The sequence below is a fragment of the Typopeltis vanoorti genome, chromosome 2, assembly GCF_054136105.1.
Source record: "Typopeltis vanoorti isolate ZY-2024b chromosome 2, IOZ_Tvanoo_1.0, whole genome shotgun sequence".
NCBI lineage: Eukaryota > Metazoa > Arthropoda > Arachnida > Uropygi > Thelyphonidae > Typopeltis > Typopeltis vanoorti.
Window position 1 is genome coordinate 66050238 of NC_143550.1, and position 23044 is coordinate 66073281.

The 23044-nt window shown below is 35.0% G+C and overlaps 1 protein-coding gene across 3 annotated transcripts in view; it reads right to left on the minus strand.

The window, feature by feature from the left end:
• The window catches only part of Nup205 (nuclear pore complex protein Nup205), a 610691-nt gene that overhangs the window by 257265 nt on the left and 330382 nt on the right, over nt 1–23044 (minus strand). For all 3 annotated transcript variants that reach the window (XM_090405724.1, XM_090405715.1, XM_090405707.1), the window contains exon 21: nt 13423–13581. In XM_090405724.1, coding sequence (XP_090261850.1) covers nt 13423–13581 — 159 coding nt within the window. The remainder of the gene's footprint in view (nt 1–13422; nt 13582–23044) is intronic.

The window sequence follows — 23044 nt, forward strand, 5'->3', positions numbered from 1 at the left end:
ATGGTTCTTTTTGCTTTACTTTCCTGACACTATGTATTCTAAGTGGTTTATTAACTGCTAATGGATTTGCCCAGCTAGGTCGTGATCTTGGCTGGCTGGTGGGCCTCGTTGGGAATGAAATAGGTGGACTTCCTATATTCAGACAGAGCAATGATTGGCTGGAGCAATTGCTTTTGTGGCATCATCTAGTTGCAAAAACCTCAAGTTAGGTGAGATAGAAAAAGTTAAATGTTATAATGTAATATTATATGTTATATATAATGTTAGTTTGTAATGACATCATTACAAAAAATACTATTGAAGTTCTGCACAGTCATCAAGTCATGTAAAAGTTTTCTGCTCAGAGCAGTAGCAGGTCCATAAACTGTAAAAACAAAAAAATTACAAGGAAAACAGCATGAGTTTACTAAAGGCTAATCATGCCATAGCAATTACTCACATTTTATAACAACGTTATGGCTGAGTTGGATAACAGGAATGGATCTATTGTGATACTGTTAAACTATGCTAAGGCATTTGATAGAATAAACTGGAAAAATACAGGACTGGAATATAAACTATTGACTTGAATAAAGGGGTCACTCAAAGTTAAATAACTGGGAGGAGACCTCCACATCACCTTTCAGGAATGCAGAGAACTGACTGGGGCTCTGATCTAATGTCCAATCCTCACCTTCATGTGGTATGTCCTGTTAGTAGGTATCTACTGGGTACTGAATGAATGAGGATGGGGCTGGCAATTTGGGACTAAGCCAACCAAATTGTACTCTCTATTGGCTTAAACCCACAAAATAAAAGTTGATGAGATTTCATGTTAGTTGGGATTGCTCAGGTAAACAAGATCCCTGCTGTTTTCATCAGGAAACCAGGACAAACAGCGAAAACTCAGCTACTGGAACAAGCTCCAACTCAACATCTACAAGTAGAAGAATAAACCAAACATCAAAAGAACTGAAGATAGGAACCATCAATATAAGGAGTATTAGTAGAAAGGAAATCGAACTTACAGAAGTGGAAAAGTACCACATGGACATAATTAGCATTAATGAGACAAAGAAGACAAAAACAGGTGAGATCTTACATAAATAATAAGTATAGGATGTTATTTTCAGGCAATAATGATCAAGGAAAGGAAGGAGTAGCGATAGCATTCAACAACAAACATGAAGATAAACTTGTTGATCGGAAGGCAGTTTCAAGTAGAGCTATGTGAGCAAACTTCAAAATGGGGACATGGACAATGAAACTTATTTATGCCTATAGTGCCACAGAAGGTTCTTCCAAGGAAGAAGTGGAGAAATTTTTTTGAGTCATTAGCACACAGCTGACATAAAGAAAATGGAAAAAGTGGTCCTTGTTGGAGATCTGAACAAGCAGAGTAGGAAATGAATCCCACCAGGCATATAGGAACATTTTGGGAAAATTCAGAGAAAAGGCAAAGCTAATAATAACGGTAAGTATTTACTAGACTTCTGCTTATGACACGGACTAGGCATTACTAACACCATTTTTAAACAAAAGGATGTGCACGAGTTCACATGGAACGAAGACACAAGAAATAAGAAAATTCTCATTCACTAAGTCATTGTTGATAGTGATATCTTCATGATTGTTCAGGATACAAGAGTGTACAGAGGACCTGAAGTTGTACTAAGAAGGATAAAAATGTATATCACATTGGAAAGTTCAGCATGTAAAAAAGTTTTAAAAAGAATTAAAGTTTAGCAGCTTTTAGAAGTGTAGACTCAATTATACAAACATTACTGAAGAAAAAATTAAACAAATCAAAACATGAACCAAACCTTGGAGTCTCAGTAGCAAACTCTGCAAGGATAGAAAAATTTTAAAAAATCATGGTGGACACAAGAAGTTCCTAGCAAATAAATTGGTAGATGCTCTAAAAGAATACAGAGAAAAATGTAAGAGAGATAAGCAATGTGTAAAAGTAGCTAAACAAACAAAGTTTGCACCTGAAAATATCTTCAGGACTGAGGTAAGGTGGTGCAACACCAGGCAACTCCAAGCAAAGGTGGACCAAGCTCTCGTCACTCCTTGTCTCAGTATCACCCATAATGCAGAGCACATCTCTTTGCAGACCTGTATACTGCTATGCATTAAGGGAAGACCACTACCCATTGCATTATGGGAGATACTGAGACAAGGAGTGATGAGAGCTTGGTCCACCTTTGCTTGGAGTTGCACCACCTTACCTCAATCCTGAAGATAATTTCAGCCGCAAACTTTGTTTGCTTACACTTGGATAAAGGATTAAACTAAATTTATTATAGCTAAACAAAAGTCAATGGAAGACTGGTAAGAATATAGAAAATAAATATCAGGAAGGTGGCAAAACTTTAATAGTAGGCTATTGAAGAAGTTTAGAAATGGAGCAAAGAGTACTGGAAAAGGAATCAAATATGATAATGGTGATACGAAAACTGAAGATAAGGATATCCTAGATGTCTGGCGTAATTACTTCGAAAGACTGTTAAACAAATCAAGCGGTGACAGAACCATACTAGAAAATTTTCAAGAGAAATGCAAAGAGGAGTACATATCAATACTTGTAAAAAAAAAAAAAAAAAAAGCTATCAAAAACTTGAAATGTGGAAAGGCAACTGGAGTAAATGATATTCAACCATAAATGCTTTCAGAGGGCTTGGTCAGAAGGTGGAAGTTTCAAAGATTGAGGAGGAGAGTTCTCATAGTACCCATTTTTAAACAAAAAAGGAATAAAACTGAATGTGAGAATTACAGAGGAATTTCTCTATTAAGTGTTCCAGGTAAGATTTATGCAAGTATACCTGAAAAGAGGTTGAGAAAGATTGTGGAAGAGAAATTTGGAGAAGAACAAGATGGGTTCAGGCCAAATAGGTTGTCAAGATCAGATTTTCACTATAAGACAAATAGTTGAGAAATCATGGGATATGAAAAGGATCTGTACTTCAGTTTTGTAGATATGGAAAACGCATATGACAAGAGCTGCTCAGAGAAAAGCTTTTCAAAATACTGAAATTTTATGGGGTGAATGGAACGTTACACAGAGCACTACATAGTGTTGGATCTTGAATGAAAGGATTTCCTTGGAAAAATATTTTGTTTCAAGATTCAACAAGTTTAGCTAAAACAATAACAAAAATGCTTGTAAATAAGTAAAGATACTAATTTGTTTAAAGAATTATACTAATACAAATTATGAAATATTAATTAATGGTGAAAGATGCCATTTATTTGTAAGATTTTATAATGGAAGAAGTATTCTGTATACGATATATGTTAGAGCATAGTAAGAAGTTCAAAGTCCACTAACAACAACTTCGGATAAATTGTGTAGCCGACGGCAAATTGTTTATGTGCGAAGTGGCATGCGCTCGATGTTTTTTTCCAGGAAGACGTGACACGCGTATGGAGTACTCCAGGAAGATAGAAATGAAAATAGGAGACATGCGCAAAAGAAGGTTTGGTAGTAGTGAAGAGGACGCTAGAGATACGAGGTATTAAATGGGTTTGTCTCCCCCTCCCTCCCGTTCAGGGCTTTTTAGGTTTTTTTTCATCTGGAGTTGCTGGAGAATTTCTTGTTGAGTCGGGAGGAGTTCGAGTTCGGGAGCTAATCAATAGTGGGCAGCTAGTCTCTGCTGTCGATTTGCGATGTCGTATGGAAAGAACAGATGAAGAAATATTTGGTACTCTTCCAAGTAAGTTTGACGAAGCTGGCCGCTTCATACATCCACGTGGGTCGACCTGAGTCATGCTGTTTCCAGTCGAGAATGCGATGGAAGGACAGAACAACGAAGTCCAAATCTAGCCCATGAGTCAATCACCAAGGACGAGATCGAACATTCGGAGGGAAAATATAAAAAAATGATAGCGAGATTTAGATAGCAGTGTCTAGAATCTAAAGGCTGTTTCTTTAGTATTTATGTGAATGAGTAGTAGTTAATTTGTTATAAGTAACGATCTATAGAGTTATCGATGTGAATGTTTTAAGAATATGTGTAAGCTAGTAAGGATATTTAAAAGATGCTAACAAGAATTCTGTATAGTGAAATTAGCCTATGCTTGGATATGATGTGTGAATTACAGTTGCTATGTCTAACCTTATAACTTGGAATAGCTTTATTCCTATTGAGTGTTTTTGTAAATGTATAATCTTAGGAATCTAATAAATGTATCTTGATTACCTTAACCTGTTTTGTGCCTTGATTTGAATCCAATGCACTGCTTGCTAACATTTGAATCTGAGTGGGAAAGAATAATATGACAGAGACCACGACTGCAAACTGAAGTATTTTAAGAGAGATAAATAAAATTGAGATAAAGAGTAATTAATAGATTGATTTACTTAGCATATTTTCTGAGGGTTACTCCTTGGCTAAGAGGAATTTCTAATCTAGGGATCTGGCTGGCGCAGCTTGATCAAATAAATATTGCCAGAACCTGATTAGGAAACTCCAGAACGTTATTGCTGAGGATCAGACTCTATTCAGAAGTCTACCCTTTGTTAATTTATTTAATGTACTTAGTCATTCTAACAATTGGACAATCGTGTGGATATATTTAACTGTAGATGAGAGAGTACAGTGTTCAGATGTTTGTGCGTGTATAGACCATAGAAGTATATAGTTAAAGTGATAACACTACACAGTGATAATTCAAGATAAGTGATATCAGTTAGAGAACACAATAAAGAATAAAAATAAAGAAATGTCACGACTATCAGTCAGCAGTTAGAATTGAAGGAAATACAAGAAGATGGTTTGATGTAAAATCAGGGGTTAAGACAAGGATGCGCATTATGTCTACTCTTATTCATCATCTATATGGATTACATTATGAAAGAAAGTAGCATCAAGCCTGATATTAGAATTGGAGAAGTCAAACTTAGCTCTATGCAGATGATGTTGTACTCCTAAATACATCTAGTGTAAGTCTCCAGGATTCACAAACTAAATTGAATAACAGCTGTGATTCAATTTAGTTTGAGACCTAAGAAAATTTAAGACCTAGAAAAATATTAAGATACTATTAAAGAAGATGAAGTCTTGGGCAATAGATACTACATCTAACATGAAGAAGAAAAAGAAGAAGAGGTTTATGCCAAGATATGCTAAATGTGAAAGTCAGCCCAAGACAAAAAAAAACTGACCATGAATAGAAATAGGAACTTTATCAAAAGTAAGAGGGAGTGAAGTAAGATCTCCTTCCAGGTAATACGAACAGGACCATATTTTAAGAGCACTAAAATTCACCATGTGAGAATGATGAGGAGAGCAGTGTTTAAGACAATGGTTATGGAAGATTATTCAAATTAAGGGGATATTAAATCCCACACTGTTTTAAAACCGAATAAGAAACTCAAAGAATGGAATCAGAGAGTTTCATGCCGAATATAGTAAACTATAAAGTATCGGCGGTTACTAGCATGAGCTAATGCAAGTAGTCCTAGTACGTAATACAATCTCAGGCAACTCATTGCAAAGGTGGGGAAAGTTCTGATCGCTAATCTTGGTATCAGACCAGAACTTTCCCCACCTTTGCAACGAGTTGTCTGAGATTGTACTACGTACTAGGATTACTTGCATTAGCTCACGCTAATATCCGCCGATACTTTTATAGTTTACTATATTCGGCATGAAACTCTCAGATTCCAATCTTGGTATCAGACCAGAACTTTCCCCACCTTTGCAACGAGTTGTCTGAGATTGTACTACGTACTAGGATTACTTGCATTAGCTCACGCTAATATCCGCCGATACTTTTATAGTTTACTATATTCGGCATGAAACTCTCAGATTCCAATCTTTGAGTTTTTTATTCGGTTTTAAAACAATGTGGGATTTAATATCCCCTTAATTTGAATAATGTTTATATCGCCGAAATGAAGCCTACTGGCTCTTTATATTTAAGGTTATGGAAGATCTCGAAGCCTAGATCATATGAATGCCTACAAGATTTCTGGAAAACCACACAAATCTGGCCTCACACAACATAGAGTTGAAAACACTAACCATAGGATACAAAGGAAAAACACCGAGTTGCTACATAGATCCTTATATAAACATGAGTGTTTATATAAAGAAAGTGCTGAGGCCTTACGTCACAGGCCCAATCTGAACCATAATGACTGTCACTATTCCAAAGGTCTGAGAAATTATTATCCTCAGCTGTGTAAAATAAATTCATCAGATATATTTTAATTTAATTTTAATTACAGCCCAATCTTTATCTTTTTTTTTTGAAGTCCACAAACGTTCTGTATGCATAGAAGGATTCCAATGTAAGCATGCGCACTAACTGTTCCTTTGTATGTAATTCCTAGTATTGTTTGTAATAACTGTATTGATGATGTCTTAAGATGAAAGATCTACATATTATTAAAATTACTGTGGTATACGTGTGAATTTTTTAGTGATGGGGGAATCTGATGATAGGATTGATAGTGATAACACGAGTTTCTCCAAATTTTTTCATAGCATGTGTTAAAAGGTGGGTGAGATTGGCTGAAGAATAGTTGAAGCTGTACTGATGACTAATTAACTCTTGAGTCTCCAAGTAATGAAGAAGCTGGAAAGAGAAGAAAAAGAGAGAAACAAAGGTTGGCTCTCTTTTTGGATAAGAGGCTTGCTTCTATGTTGTTGGGTAGACACTGTTGTGTCCCAATTAATTTCCTCTTATCTATGTTCTTCTATTATCTACGCACGAGATATCACTAAAATTTTTACTAATACTTAAGTTATTTCTCCCCTTAGTACCCCTAATATTTGTATTTATACTGCGCCTTTTGGGATATTTAGTTTGAGATATTATATACAAAAACAAGGAGAAAGAACTAAAATATGTCTGAAAGTGAAACAATGTTGCAGTCGTGACACTTTATCTTGTTTCTTAACACATTAATTTCCCACGTGATTAGGTCCGTATTTTTCAAGTGGTGCATTGGACAGCAATTTCAGACAACTTTTCTTATCATTGAACAAAGGTTTATTAAAAACTTTAACATGGTACAATTCAATTTTTTGTTATTACTCAATTCAATGCTAAACTAAATACTTACAAACTAACATTAACTTATTACAAGTAATTAGGCTATGATCCTATAATGGGTATTACGATCATGCCACCATAACAATTCAACACATAACTTCATGTGACATGGACATATAAGATTAATTCACACTATTTAACTATTCAAACTTAAGTAGATTAACTAAACCTTTTACTGCACTAACACACAACTATGACATTTTAACTTTCCTATACATTACAATAGACATGCAAAATTTTCAGGAAACTTAATTATTCATATAACATTAACACTAGCTAGCTTACTTTTAATATATTCTGTCAGATACTAAAGTCCTAGTATAAATTTTCCTTGGTCACTTCAACAGTTCCGTATTAGAATAATGATACCTATTACAGACAAATTTTAGTTAACATTAGATATATTTTACAGTACCTTTCTTTCTTGAGTTTTTCATATGGGTCTTTTCCTTTTTTCTGATTGAACTAGCTTGGTATAACCTCTCCGACAATCTGTTTCTCATACGTTCCTTTTGGAATTGAACTTTGCTTATGCGGTCTTAACCTCTCATAACTTAGGACACACTTTGAATCATCTATATAACAGCTGTACAACTCGCGACGTGGAAACCAAAAAGCCCCTTGGGGGGGGTTCCAACCCTTTTATACTTCCTCTTCTAATGGCACCCTCTTTAACTTCTTTTCTCTGCCTCCTACTTGTTTTTACTTCACCGACCAATTAGGGTGGCATTTTTTTCTGCCAAACGACCTTTGGTCGGCGAGCCAAACAATGTCTCAATCCGGGAATCGGCCCTGAGCGATAGTCTGCTATTCTTCTTCCGTTAGCCTCTAACTTAATCCCCTTTCCAAAATTTTCTATGAATTTACTTAATATTTTAATCTCTAGCCTCTCACATACCATCTCTTATGACTAATCCTTTCCTGTCTTATTTAGTTAAATTTTCTCTTTTATATCATATTACAACATTAATATATTCTTTCTTTTTGTTAGTTAGTTCAACCAAACACCTTTATATTTTATTGGATGCAAGGATATTTCTTTTTCTTTTAAATAATTCATCTATTATCTTTTATGCAGGGTTTTTAATTTATTTGCTCTTCATGTTACACCATGATAGCTGAGAATTCTATATTCTCAAGATATCAGGGTGTAACAACACCAGTAGAATATGATAATTTATATAAGTCAGGATGAGTGTTAATTCTGGAGCACGTCTTGGGCACAACTAAAGGAATACCATCTGGACTCAAGATTATAATCAAGATTTTTCCTGATGTCCTTTTGGTGAAAGTTCAGAGAAGGCATGCAGTGGACAGTTTTGTTGTATTAAGGGGAGGTGATTTGCTTTGGTTGTCCAGGCAAGAGTTGGAGAAAAAAAGAAAAAAAAAACTGATGCCAAGAGATCCACCTTTTCCTTGGGAGAGGTTACCACAGTGCCATCAGTATACAAAAGAGGTGGTAACAGGAAAGTTTCTGATTAAGAGAACAGAAGAGATTAAGAGTTCCTGCTCAACTGGCAGAACTGACTGCCAGTTGAGCAGGAAGCAAGTTTATTGTATTTCCTTATGAAGTCTGCTTTGGAATCACTGATAACTTCTTTTACATGTTTCTGGCTGTTGTGTAAGCTGAATGAGAAGCTGAAGTTTTTAATTTAAGGCACTACATTTTTATCATGGACAGCAAAAGCACATTTTTTTGAGAACCAGGGACACAGGTCGGGGGTTTGCAGAGGAGTAGGGAATGAAAGCTCATTCCAGTGAGGATTATTAGTTATTAGTTCAGTGAAGGTGTTTGTACTAGGAGAGTGAAAACAGCAAATCTGACCATGGAAAAGTAACATAAAAATTCTGGAGGTCATTCCAGTTGGCACAATTATAGTGCCATAGGGTACGAGACTAAGATTGGCTAGGAGGAGGACAAGAAGGAAACGTGAATAAGATTGCGGTTAAAATTGCCAAGGGGAGAGCAGACATTCAGTGTATTTGGGGAAAGGGAGAGAGCTGGTTAAGAAAAGGTCAACAATGTTGGTAGAATGATGAGGATTGCCTGATATTCTGGTTGGTAGATTAACTATTTGTGTTAGGTCATGAATGATACAGCTTCCCTTCTAGCTTGATGTGTGAAGCTAGAATAGGGGAACCAGTTTGTGTTGTGGATGTTGAAGTCCCCAATGAGGAAAATCTCCCAATTTGGGTAATTACTTTGTTAGAAATCAATTTTTAGTGATAGGAAGTCAAAAATGGTAGCATGATGGTCAGACTCAGGAGAGCAGTAAAGGCAGAAAATGAAGGCTGTAAAGTGAAGTAAGGAAATCTTGAGCAGATTATATATATCTATTATGTTTATCATTTTAATTACCAAAATCTTCCGATTACTTTTATTTTTAGCAACTTTTACACATAACTTATCTATCTTGGATTTTAATCTGTATTCCCCAAGGCAGACTGCTGAATTACCTGCCATGACCTTTAAATATAAGTGCACCTTTCCAGAATTGTCTTTAACTTCTGATTTTTTTTTTATTCTTCCAAAGCACTTTGCAAAGCACCTCCCTTACTGAATGTATTCTTCAAATTCTGTCACTGGATGACCAAGATTTAATTGTTTACAAAATCGCCCCCACCCCACCCTATATTTGAGTCTACAATTCATCTGTGAAAGCTACCTGACTTTGATACAATTTTAAAACTTTGTTATATTTTTCTTATGAATATGATATTCATTTTCATCCTGTTCAAAACTCAATCACAAACCTTTTTAGTACCCTACATGCTTCTGTATCCTGAACCAATGAAGAGTCCATGTCCTGAACAAAATTTCATCTTTTACACTTCCCTTGAAATCTTCCCAAAGCATTTCTATAATTATGGTATTCATTTCTCTACTCTGCTGTCTGGATCTCCAGAAACTAGTTTATTTATTTTTTTTTTAATGTCAGCTGCACTCACTAATGCTGTGAAAAATTCCTCTGCTTCTTCTTAAGTAGAACCTTTTGTAGGTCCACTGGCAAAAATGAGTCTCAATGGACACATTTAAAAATAGGAAATTGAATGGCCAATAGTCAAAAAATTTATCTTCATTATTAGTGTTGAGCACTATGATCTATTTTTAAAAATATTAATAATGCCAAATTTTTACAAGGCAGTTTAGCATGAAGTTAAACTGCCTTTGTGTTTGTATGTAGGTGGACTTATTTCTTTCCAATTCATATAGAAGCAATGTCTTCAATAATCATTAACATGAAAAAGCAGTTTGCTACATGGAAGATTTGTTTTACCTACAATTCCTTATGGGTACATGGAAATAATTCTCTTCAGTTCTAAGTAGCTCTGTGCTTGCATGTCATCATCATTATCAAATTCCTCATATTTACCCTCAAGGGAGTGTTATAGGATATGATAGTACTACATGAAACATTTACATCATTACTAACTTCCTATCTACAATTTTTCTCCAAATCAATCTATTACCTGTCAAGGCTCCAACATTGTCAGATCTTATATTTCTATCTTCTAAAGCACTTTTTACCATATCAATCCACCTATATCTTGGTCTTTTTCCTGCCAACCTGGCAGAGAACACTGGCTTTGCTAATCTTTCCTCTCCCATTCTGTTTAAGTGACCATACCACCCGAGATTAGCTCTGCTAACACATTCCTGGCTGCTAACAATGTCAAGTTCTTTCTCGTTTTTAATATGATATTGCCATTGATGCCATCTGTTCACACCCTCTAATCTTTCTCAAGACTCTCATACTTTCTGCGGTCTCTAGTCTTTGTTTGACCAAAGACTAGAGACTGCAGTGTTTTGACTAATTTCTCTATTATTCCATATAAATTTATTCAGTTGACCTCCAACCATACCAGCTTTGTTGATTCTGTTGTCTATTTCCATATTTAATTTACCATCTTCACTAAAAATCATGTCTAAGTAGCTGATTTAGGTTCTCCATTCACAATGCAGTTGATATTTTCAATGCTTCTGCCTATTTTCATTGTCTCTGTCTTGTTATTGCTGACCTTCATACCATATCTAATTACAAGTTATTCAATTTAGTCAGGGAATCTTGCAGACCTGTAGCTGATTTATTTAGAAGTATAAGATCATCCACAGAATGCAAAGAGTTGACATTAACATATCCAATTTTGATATCAGATTTAATACCGCTTTCCTTCATAATGTGATCCATATAGATAATGAATAGCAGAGGGGGACAATGTACATCCTTGTCTCACACCAGATTTAACATCAAACCATTTTCCTGTACTTCCTTCAATTCTAATTGCTGACTTACAACTCAAATAAAGACTAAGTATTGCTTGATATAATGCCCCACTGACACCATACAACTGTAGTGTTTTGAATAGCTTCTCATTCTCTCTCTTGGCACCTTGCATGTGTGTGTTGTAAAATTAACTGAATAATCTAGCTATCACTGGTAAAAAGTAATGTGCATATCTGAAATAATTAATTCTGTAATGACATAACCCAGCAGTATGTTGTATGCATTATATGTGCATATAATGATCAATTATAAAATGCTTTTATAATTGGTTTAAGATATGCACCTCTCAAATGATCTTCCATTCCATACTCTCTTAAGGCATCCACCCTCAATGACATCTCCACCTTTTTCCGGGGCACTGCTTTCATATGGTTACTGTACTAATGGCATCCTCCAAATGAAATTTTATCTTTATTTACCTTTATATTGCATCAAATATTTTTGTTTCTTTTCTATCTTCTAATCTGATGTTTAGCTTAATTCTGTCGATTCTACTTTTTTCTTCTTTTTTTTTATCCATTATTCCTTTGCCAAATGACCATGCTGTATAAATCACCACTGAAATTTTATATGTTGATGGTAAAATTTTGATCCATTTTTTAATTTTTATTTTACTGTATAATATTTTCATTTATCTAAGATATAATATTGGAGTTCAAATGACCATGTGATTTCTTCATATACTTTTTTTTATTATTATGGTTTTCCCTAAGTAAATATATTCTACCTTGTTGCATTTTCTTCTATGACTATCATTAATTTCATTTTTTGCTACACTAATTGTTATCCACCTTCCTTTGAAACTACAATTCTATCATCTCCCACAGTTCTATCTTATTTCTTGTTATGATCAGAATATATTAAATGAACGTCATATCATTAAATATATTTTGATTTTAGTTTTATGGTATTCCTGTTGACTCCTGTTTTTTAATTTGTTATTGCATATTTTACTGTTAGTGTTAAAAGCTGGGAAAAAAGGATGTCAGTTTGTCTAGCTTACTGTCTTTTCAATATCAGTTTTATTATTATTTATTTTTATGCTTTGTTCACTGAGAAGTGTATTGGCCACAGCATGCAGTAAGTTACCTATGTAAATATGCTAAATAAAGTAAATAAGCATATTTCCAACTATAAGACATTTTAAATGAAGCAGTTATCCCTCACCAATGCTCTCTTTCTCTCTCTCTCTCTCATATGCTATTGTTGTTGTCTAGTCCATTGAAGATATGGCCATGGGCTTGTAGAACTGGCTTTGGCAATCTGTTGAACTTTGATAGAGTAGAGCTTTTCTACAGGGTTATTGTCAATTTTCTGTTGAGTAGTGGCAATTGCTAGACAAGAATAGATATGGTTAGTTCGACTCCTGGACAGTTTTCTTGCATATTTCATAGTTTCTAGTACTGTCCAGCTGAATTTTCATGCCTTTAAAATGTTCCATCCTTAGTCTGGTGATGATCATGGTTATTTCTCTATTTTCATTCTTCTTAAAAGTTTGTTTTACCAATCTTTTTTTTTACAAAAGAGTTAGCATCAGTTAGTGATAGTTGGCGTAATTTTTGAGGTAAGTATCTTGCTTCTTTAGCTAGTCTGTCTGTCTGCTCTCTCATTGCTTTCAATATTTACATGAGCTGGTATCCATTGCAGTGTACAGTTCTTATTTTTCAAGTTTAAAGTTGTTAGTTGTTCATGAATTTCATTTGTGAGATTTGTTTTTCCATTTTTTAATGCTTCAAGTGCAGATTCATTGTAGATGGTTATTTCTTCTGTAATGTTTATTACTGGATTAGAGAGATATTAGAACTCTCATGTTATAGTAACAAAATTAAAAGTTAAAACCTGTGCCACTAATAACAGTCTGCAAGTGTAAAATTAAACAATTTCAAAAAACTGCAAATCCAAAATTTCACCATTTATCACTTAAATAGATCATTCAAATTTTATTTAATTATTGTCTATTATGTTTAGGGAAAGGGTATAATGAATGCTGTCATATGTGAAACATAATTATGCTAAAGATATGAAGTACCACTGATTTTTTTTCAATAAAATAATCTTCTATAACTAGAGTATGAACTATAAATCAACTCACCAGGTTCTTGTAATGTGGTCTGGGAAAGAGGCCTTTTCAGATTAAAACCCAAGAGGAAATGGGCAAGGTTAGGACCGGGATGCCCAAGGCAAGTCAATAATAGTAACAATAGTTGCTGACGTGCACTGTTGCGGACTGAACCATCACAAACAGCATCTCCTAAATTACATTAATAAATTATAATTTTTTTAATTAATTTTTTTCTATAATTAAAGATACAAAAACAGCAAAATTCTAACTTGCTCAAGTAATTACATTAATTTGAATGGATGAAAAAAAAAATTAAGAATATGGTGAGAATATAAACCCAATTAACAGTATATAAGTAAATATAAACAAAAATGGATAGGAAGTTTAAATAGAATGGACAATAGCAGACTGACAAAAATAATATATAAATATAAAATAAATGGAAAAAGCACTAGAAGACCAAAAAAAAATGATGACATGAGTCACACAATGCTATCATTGTCTGACTTGCCATCAGTATGACTTTAGGTGCTGCGTATTGTAACATAGCTTGTCTTTTTGTGGTATAATCCAAATAATGACCTTGATATGAAGATCAAAATGTCAGGTGATTATTTGAATTCATTTCAGCTTAATAGAATATTTAGAAACAAACTTGAATATGTCTTTGACATTTTCAAGTTTGCTTAGCCAGGACGATACTAATGAAGATATGAAGCAACAGGAAAAACATTTTCTGAAAGAAGCAAAATGTAATTTTTATAATAACACTTTGTTTATTTCTATTTCAGAAAAACAATGAATGTTTACATGCCACTACATTTCTTCTTTAACAATCACATACACAGAGGGCAGTGCTTAAAGCGAGAGGAAATTGTTTCTGTTATTGAATTTACTTTGACTGAAAATAGCACGACACTTAAAAATGTTCCTTATAGGAGTGGAACAGCCTCTGTAGCTCAGACGGTATAGAGGAAGCCCTTTTGTCAGAAAGACCCGGGTTCGATTCAAGTCCATGAAGTGAGGAACCTTCATCTGGTCTCTTCAACTAAAGGTGAGTTAGCCAGTCTCATACAGAGGTAGAGGGTTTTTTTGCCCAGAAACGGCAGGTTTTTCATCCCTCAGAACAAGTAAACCGACCCCCCCATGAACACACATCTTCAGGCATAGGACACTCCTGGAATAAGAATTAAATGACCTATTCCATAGGATTTTTGGTTTCGAATGCCTGCACAATGACGTGTGGGTCTACGCATAAGCGTAAATCAGGAGGGTGGGACTGAACTCCTTCCTCTTGAAAAAAAAAAAAAAAAAAAGGGGGGGGGGAGAATCCCAATCAAACTTCAAGAATTTGATTAGACAAAGTGTTTGATGAAAAAGAGAGTGATTTCTGTCAAAGAAAACTGATACCAAGTGCTTGTTTTTAAGGAAAGCATCTCTAACAGGTGCTTCTAGATTAATGATATGATCTCATATTGAACAAAGTTTTTGGAAGCAATATATCATTGATTGATATAGCATTGATAGCTTGTTTTACCAATCTTATTTTTACAAAAGAGTTAGCATCAGTTAGTGATTTTGAATACTTCTTTGGCTTTGGACATAGGCAATGTTAACCACACTTTGCTAGAAATCTGGAAATTCATGCTTACAGAAGATTCTGTTAAAGATATGGAGAAGGCAATTCATGGAAGATAGTGACAGATGTTTAACCATCTCATAATGGTTCACCAGGTCCCATCAGCTAGTCAGAATTGAAGCAACAGTTTTAATTTCAGGAATGGCATGTTGAATAGAACTTCTCATTTATATGCTTTGCTTTTTTAGGAGCAAGAATTCAAGGAAATAAGATGTTACCTATGTTTTGGCAAAACTCTCCCTGAAAGTATCTACAGCTGATACTGGCCAGCAAATGTACATCCATTCATTGTGTTCCATAATCAAAAGCAGGTAGGCACGCACGCACGCGCGCACACACACACACACACACACACAACATATCTCCTATTCATTTTCTGGATTTTATCCCAGCTCTTTTGTTGGTTGATTTGGTGATGGAAGATGTTTAATAAATCAAAGAGCCCTTTTGGCTCTGGCTACAGATATTCCATACATAATTCCAAGCATATTTAAAAGCAACTGAATTTCTCACTGTGGTGTATCCGTGGAAGATACCCCAAGTATGCTTTCTTGGCTGCTGTACATGAATTTTAGCATTCCAACATGGTAAGTGAAAAGGTGGAACCCAACTAATCACCTTTAATGTTGCAGCTGTGATAACAACTGATGATGAAGTATATGGTTGCCCACATAAAAAGAGTGGATATCATAGGCAAATGATTACTCCTGTATAATTTATTATCAGTTTCTTACTTACACATCAGCAGGAGGAGGGAAGGTGAACATATTATTTAGTCAATGGCAGTGAATATTGCAAGGGCACAAGGAAAAATGTGTTGCTTCTGGCATTTAAGATGGATGGGTTGTATGCTCTCTAACCTTCACTCTAATGGCACCCCCCAAGGAAGCCAACTCCTGCACGAAGCAGGAGTTGGCTTCCTTCTTAACAAAAGAGCTAGAGAAGCACTGTTAGGCTACAAACCAGTCAATGAACAAATCATGGTGGGGAGATTTCAAGCAAAACCATTTAATATATCAATACTCCAGATATATGCACCCACATCTGACAGCACAGATGAGGAAATTTATTTTTTTTACAAAGATCTGACAGAGACAATAGGAACAATACCAAATATACTAATTATTGAAGGAGACTGGAATGGAACAGAAAACGATGGTTGGGAAAGCGTCATGGGAAAATATGGTTTTGGAGAAAGAAACCAACAAGGTGAAAAAAATTTTAGAATTTGCTGTGGGCCATGAGATGATGATCTGTAACACAAGATTCCAGCAAAAGCAGTGTAGAAAATGGACATAGTAATCAAATGATGGAGAAAACCAAGAACATGATAAATATGGTTATGATTAAAAGAAGATGGATAACATCATACAGCAGTGTCGACTTTTCAAGGAGCAGATATAGATTCAGATCACAGCTTAGTGATTGCAAACATCAAGTTGAAATTAAAAAGAAAATATAAATCCCGTCATCAGAAATGAAGAGTACAGCAAGAATAAGTGAAGCAGAATTAGGCAGAATGCACAGAAACAGTGTTAGAGGAGAAACTAAAAAGTGTATGGGGGAAAAAAAATTGCAATCTAAAGAGTGAAAGGAGTAATGGAGGTGATAGAAGACACAGTTGAAAAAACAGTACCAGAAAGAGAAGATCAAGAAGAAGTGGATTAGATGGGAAACACTGAAGTTAGTACAGGAGAAGAGAATAAGAAGGGATACATCAGAACAAACAGAGGAGCAATATAGAAGAAAGTGTAATGAGGTCAAAAAAGGTGTCAGAATGGATAAGATGAAATGATTAGAAGCTCAATGCAATAATATAGAACAACACTATGGAGAGCACAAAACTAGGGAGGTGTACAAAATGATTAGAACCATTAATAGAAGGTAGCAACCAAAACAGATTGCAGTTAAAGATGAAAAAGGCAAAGTATTGATGAATAAAGATAAAATTGTACAGTGATGGACAAGATACTGTAGTGAGCTATATGAAGAAAAACTAGATTTAGAAGGAGTTGGGAAATTGATTGAAGAATTGAAGTAGATATCACCACTAGACAATATAGTATGGAAGGAAGGAAAGATGCCAGAAGAGTGTGTGAAATTGATATTAGTGACATCATACAAGAAAAGGAAGGAAATATGCTAGAATGTAAAAATTATAGAACAATTGCTTTAACAAGTCACCTTGATAAGGTGATGATGATGATGATATTGACAGAAAGATTGAGAACACAACTGGAAACATAACTTGCAGACGAGCAAGCAGAATTTAGGAAAGATAGAAGTATAATTCAACAGATTTTGACAATGTGGTCAATAGTAGAGAAAGCTAGAAGAAAAAACAAAAACATATATACTCGCTTTGTTGATTTTCAGAAGGCATTTGACAGCATCGACCAGAAAGTGACATTAGCAATGCTAGAATCCTATGGAATTGACAGAAAACTAATAGCCATATTAAAAGATGTTTATAAGAATGTGATGGCAGCAGTTAGAATAAGTAAGGATTTGATTACAAAGAAAGTGTGAATTTTTCCAGTTTTTCTCAAGGCAGTGTTTAAAACTCAAAATTCTGTTGTTTTTTTTTGTCAGCTGCACCTCGAAGGCAATTCCATGGAAAATTTCAGCTTCCTGAAATTTTCCATGGAGTAAGTGGATAAACATTTTATCTGTCTGTCAGTCACTCAATCACATTAAGCATGCATATATAACACAGCATGTGTACCCAGCAGAACTACCATCAAAAGTATGCATTTCACAAAATATATTTCTCCTATTTTTTATATTTTAGGGGCTTTAGAGATCTCAAAATCTAGTTTCATAATACAGAGATGGCACAGATTCCCCTTGAGGAAAATCATGTTTTTCATATCATTAAACAGGAAAGCTGATTAGAAGACCACACACAATTTATAGACATACCAGACATGATAAACTGCTTTATCATAAGAAATAATCAGGTTTCTAAGAAACCAAGATTCTTGGCTGTGACAGGCCCCTTCAATCTAACATGAAAGAAAAGATGAGATGGGTCTTTAAGGCAATAGGAATTAGTTGCAAGATGCATAGATAACAATAATAACAGACTCAAGCACATTGTGTAAGGAAGACAATGGATTATGCAATTCACAACTTACCTAAAGAACACATTTAAAGGATCACTTTGAAAAGCTTCCTATATACAATGAGTGAAAACTAAAAAGTAACAACAGACAAGTCTAGCATCACTGTATGTACATATGAGAGTGGTCTGAAAAGTTCTCGGCCTAACAACGAAAAAATTAATTTATAATTTCAAAATTATTTTTATTTTTCAACATAATTTCCTGTAAGACTGGTACATTTATTCCAGAGATGCTACAGCGTCATTATCCCATCCCTGTAGTGGTTCTCAGAAAGATCTGCAAAATACCTCTCTACAGCTGCAATCACCTATTGATTCAAAGAAAACGCTGACCAGCAAGGAAGAGTTTTAGCTTTGGGAAGATATAGAAGTCAGAGGGAGCCAAATTTGGGGAATAGGCCGGATGTTTGAACAATTCATAGTCTAGATCCCTCAATTTTCCCCATTGCCAAAACACCTTTGAAGGCAGGTGTACTGTCCTGATGAAAGATGATTTTTTTTTTCTCCTGCAAACTGGGTCTTCTCTTCACAAATTTTTTCATCTAGTCTGGTTAAAAGACCAAAATAATATTCCCAGATTATTGTTTTACCCTTTTCAAGATAATTAATAAATATCCCAAAACACCTTTCCTGCTGATGGAACCAACTTTGTCTTCTTTGGCACTAAACAACCGGCCTTTTGTCCACTGTTTTGACTGCTGTTTGGATTCTGGTGTGTAATGGTGAATCCAAGTCTCATCCATAGTAATAAATTGATGCACAAAATCAGCTTTATTCTTCTTAAAACGTTCCAAGCACTGTTCAGAGAATTTCATGCAAGTGCATTTTGATCTGAAGCAAGCGTGGCACTCATCCTGCACAAAGCTTTTTCATTTGCAATTCTTCATGCAAAATATATCCTACATGTTCTTTTGAAATGCCTATATTCTACAATTTCATGCACTTTGACTCGCTGGTCATCCAACACCATACCGTGCACTTGATCAATGATTTCTAGTGTTGTGACACTTTTTGGACATCTTTCACGTGGATCATCTTCAAGGCTGGTACAGCCATGTTTAAACTCAGCAGCCCATTTCTTAATTGTCGAAAACGAAGGAGAAGGGGGCCCATAAACTGTTATGGACTTCAAATGAATTTTTTTTGGCATTAAACCTTCTTTTACAAAGAATTTTATAACTGCATGATACTCAATTTTATCCATTTCAAGGGATACAGACAAAACTTTTACTTCAGACAGCTGTATAAAACAAACTACACTACTTGATAGAATCATTTGCAATTTCACATGGATGCTTAAGACAGATGTACCAACTTAGAAAAAAAAATCTTGCCAATAGTGTTGCCATCTATGGTCGAGGCTGAGAACTTTTCAGACCACCCTCGTATGTTACCAGCCTATTTATTTATCCCTAAACATATCATTTATGATTACTACATAATAAATTTACTGTTATTCATAATTTTGTCAAAAGACTATAACATGAGATATAATACTTAACCACGCTACTGGCCAAGACGTCTATAGACGTCAAGGTTATCATGGATGCAAAGTGCATATTAAAATTGTAATACCATTGATATTACATTGAAATATAAGATGTATACGAAACGTATGTGGAGGCATATTTGATCTATAATGGGGTAAGGTGGTTAATGGGGACTTAATGTTGCTTCACTAACATTTTCATTTAAAAGAAAATTAATTGAACAGGTTTCTAAATTTGTGAAATGATCATATAATTTGATTAGAACTGTGCAAATTTCTAAAATAATTTACCATACTTTCTTCCTTTTCTCTCTCTCTCTCTCACACACACACACACACAGCATGTAAAAGATGTGTATGTAGGTGTAAAATTGTACATACATGTATCTTTCTTTTAAGGTTAGACGGTGATCAGCGCTCATATTTATGAATTTAGGGACACAAAACACATGTGTTGAAAGATTATTTTACTGATTAATAATAAAATAATAACTTGACGTTTCGACCCCTGTATTGAGGTCATCATCAGAAGGATACATGTGTATAAGAACCAAGCTACATGTTGTTGCACTCTATACAGGTAAATTACATCTATGTTGTTAACTGACCTTTTTTCTTAGCCTGCCTTCTAGTGATAAAAAAAAATTTAAAAAATTCCAACAAAAACTACAATAAACTCTGCAAAAATCCTCACATACTAGGATTTTTCTGGAATTATACAGTTTATATTGTTATATTATGATTATCTTCTGGATTTGTACAGTACAAGTTGCTATTGAATGTTCAGGAAAAATAAATAAAAAAAAAATAAAAATAAAAAAAAACACCCCACCAAGCCTTCTTGTATTGAGATTTTTCTTTGTGATTGCTATGAAGGTTGCAGATGGGTTCTCCACATTCTTGGAATGGTTAGACCATCATTTTTATTCAGATTCGGATCATGTTTGAGCATTTCACATGCTTCCTTGAATTTCCGCTCGACCAGGTTTTGGTGCGGTGTAGGGACTTGGTACCTTTCCAATCAATTCTGTGGTATGTTTGGAGTGCATGGTCAGAAAGGCCGGTTTTTCCAAAATGCAGGTGTTTTATGTGTCGTTTGTGTTCATCCTTTCTGATCGGGATGGTTTGCCCTGTTTCCACTATATATGGTATGTTACGTGTGCAATCTATTTTGTAAACCATTGGGTGGGCTAGGTGTGGCAGGGGATCCTTCGAAGAACTGAGTAGGCATCTTAATTTTGTCAGGGGGTTTAAAGGTGGTTTTGATGTTGTATTTGTGTAGCGTTCTGTCTATTTTTTCGGAAATGCCTCTAACATATGGTATAGCAATAGCATTCTTGAAATCTTTTTTGTTATTAGTGGTATCTTTAAGGAAGATCTTATGAATGGTTTTTATACTGTATCCATTTTTTATAAATGATGGTCTCATATTCATGGTTAACAGCTTGTTCATTTCAATAAATGGTTTGAGCTCTGTGTTTAAGGGTGCTTATGACCTCTAGTTTTTGTGTTGGGTGGTGATAAGAAGTTTTGTGTATGTACTGGCCTGTGTGTGTGTAGGTTTGCGGTAAACTGAGAAGGAGAGACAGCCTGAAGGAAGACGTGTGACAAGTGTCTAGGAACGGAAGAGAGTTGTTTTTTTCTATATCAATGGTGAATTGGATGCATTTGTGTTGTTTGTTCAGGTGGCTGAGGAATGTATCTAATGCTTCGCAGTCGTGAGGCCAAATGGCAAAAATATCGTCAACGTATCTGAGCCAAATTTTGGGTTTTAGACATGCTGATTCTAGAGCTCATTGCTCAAAGTCTTCCATATAAAAGTTCGATATTGGGAAGGAAAGTGGTGAGCCCATGGCTGTACCCTCTTTTTGAAGGTAAAAATTGTTTTGCCACACGAAATATCTGGAGCAGAGTACGTGGGCAAAGAGGGCCGTGATGTCATGTGGAAATATGTTCCGTAAGAATAAGATAGTATCATTGATTGGGACATTGGTGAAAAGGGAAGTTATTTCAAAGCTGACTAATAGATCTTGGTCATTGAGTGTAATGTTTTTAATTTTGTTTATGAATTGTTGCGTATTTTATTATGTAGGAAGGGGAATGACCAACCAATTCCATGAGTGTGGCCGCTAATTTTTTGGCTAAATAGTAATTCGGACTGTCGATTCCTTCCACAATTGGCCGTAAGGGCATGTCTGATTTGTGTACTTTTGGCAGGCCATAAATTCTGGGCGCGCGCGGGCATACTGCGGTATTAATTTTTTAATTGTTTCTTCTGCCAATGTGTTAACTGATTTAAGTAGTTCAGTAGTTTTCTTTTTGTTGCGTTGCTTGATGTTGTAATTTACCATTTGGTAGGTGTTGTGGTCCGATACCAAATGTTTCATTTTTTCAATGTAGGTTGTCCAATTTAAAACAACAGTGGCATTCCCTTTATCTGCTTTTGTGATAATAATGTCACGGTTATTTTTTAGTGATTTGAGGGCCAGTTTTTCTGCTTTGTTTAGGTGCTGCTTAATTTTTTAGTTGAATTTAGTAAACAGACAGTTTCCATCTGTATTTTGTCAGTTAAATTGACAGGGAGGGATCTTAAACATCTCTCGATATGATATATTATATCTAGTTTATTTACTGGCCTCCGAGCAATGGCGTAATTTAAACCTTTCTCCAGTAGCGAGCGTTCACCTTGGGTGAGGTTGTAATCCAATTGGTTGATAACCAGACAGTGGCCCGATGGTGGTTGGTTACCCTAATTTCATTTGTGGGTGATTGGCTGCTCTTTTCGTTATGGTATCGTAATTGTCTTGTGCTTTCCTGTAATTTTAATGCTTGAAACTTTGTTATTAATTGTTCTTTGTTTTTGAGTTATACGTTCTTGGCCGAGTCGCCTGTGATCTTGTCTAGAATATTCCAAATTTCCGGATTAACGTAACTGGATAGCTCAAATTTTAGTTGTAACACTTTGGCTTGGGTAGATGCTAAGTTCTTTCGTGCCTCGTGGATCTGTTCTCTTAACAACACTTTTTCTAGCCTGGCATAGATACGGAGTGCTTTAACTGATGTAAATTTCTTTTTTAGTTTAATGCAGTTGGGTATTAAGTTGCTGTCTCTACATCGTTTCAAAAAGGCTAGTCGATTAATTAACATGGAACTATGTATCTTTAGCTTACCGTAGAGGTTGCACGGCTTGTGGGTCACATCGCCAGGGATTATGATGACGCTTTCTTTTAAGGTTGCATGGTAATCAGCACTCATATTTATGAATTTAGGGACACAAAACACACGTGTTGAAAAGATTATTTTACTGATTAATAATAAAATAATAACTTGACGTTTCGACCCCTGTATTGAGGTCATCATCAGAAGGATACATGTGTATAAGAACCAAGCTACATGTTTT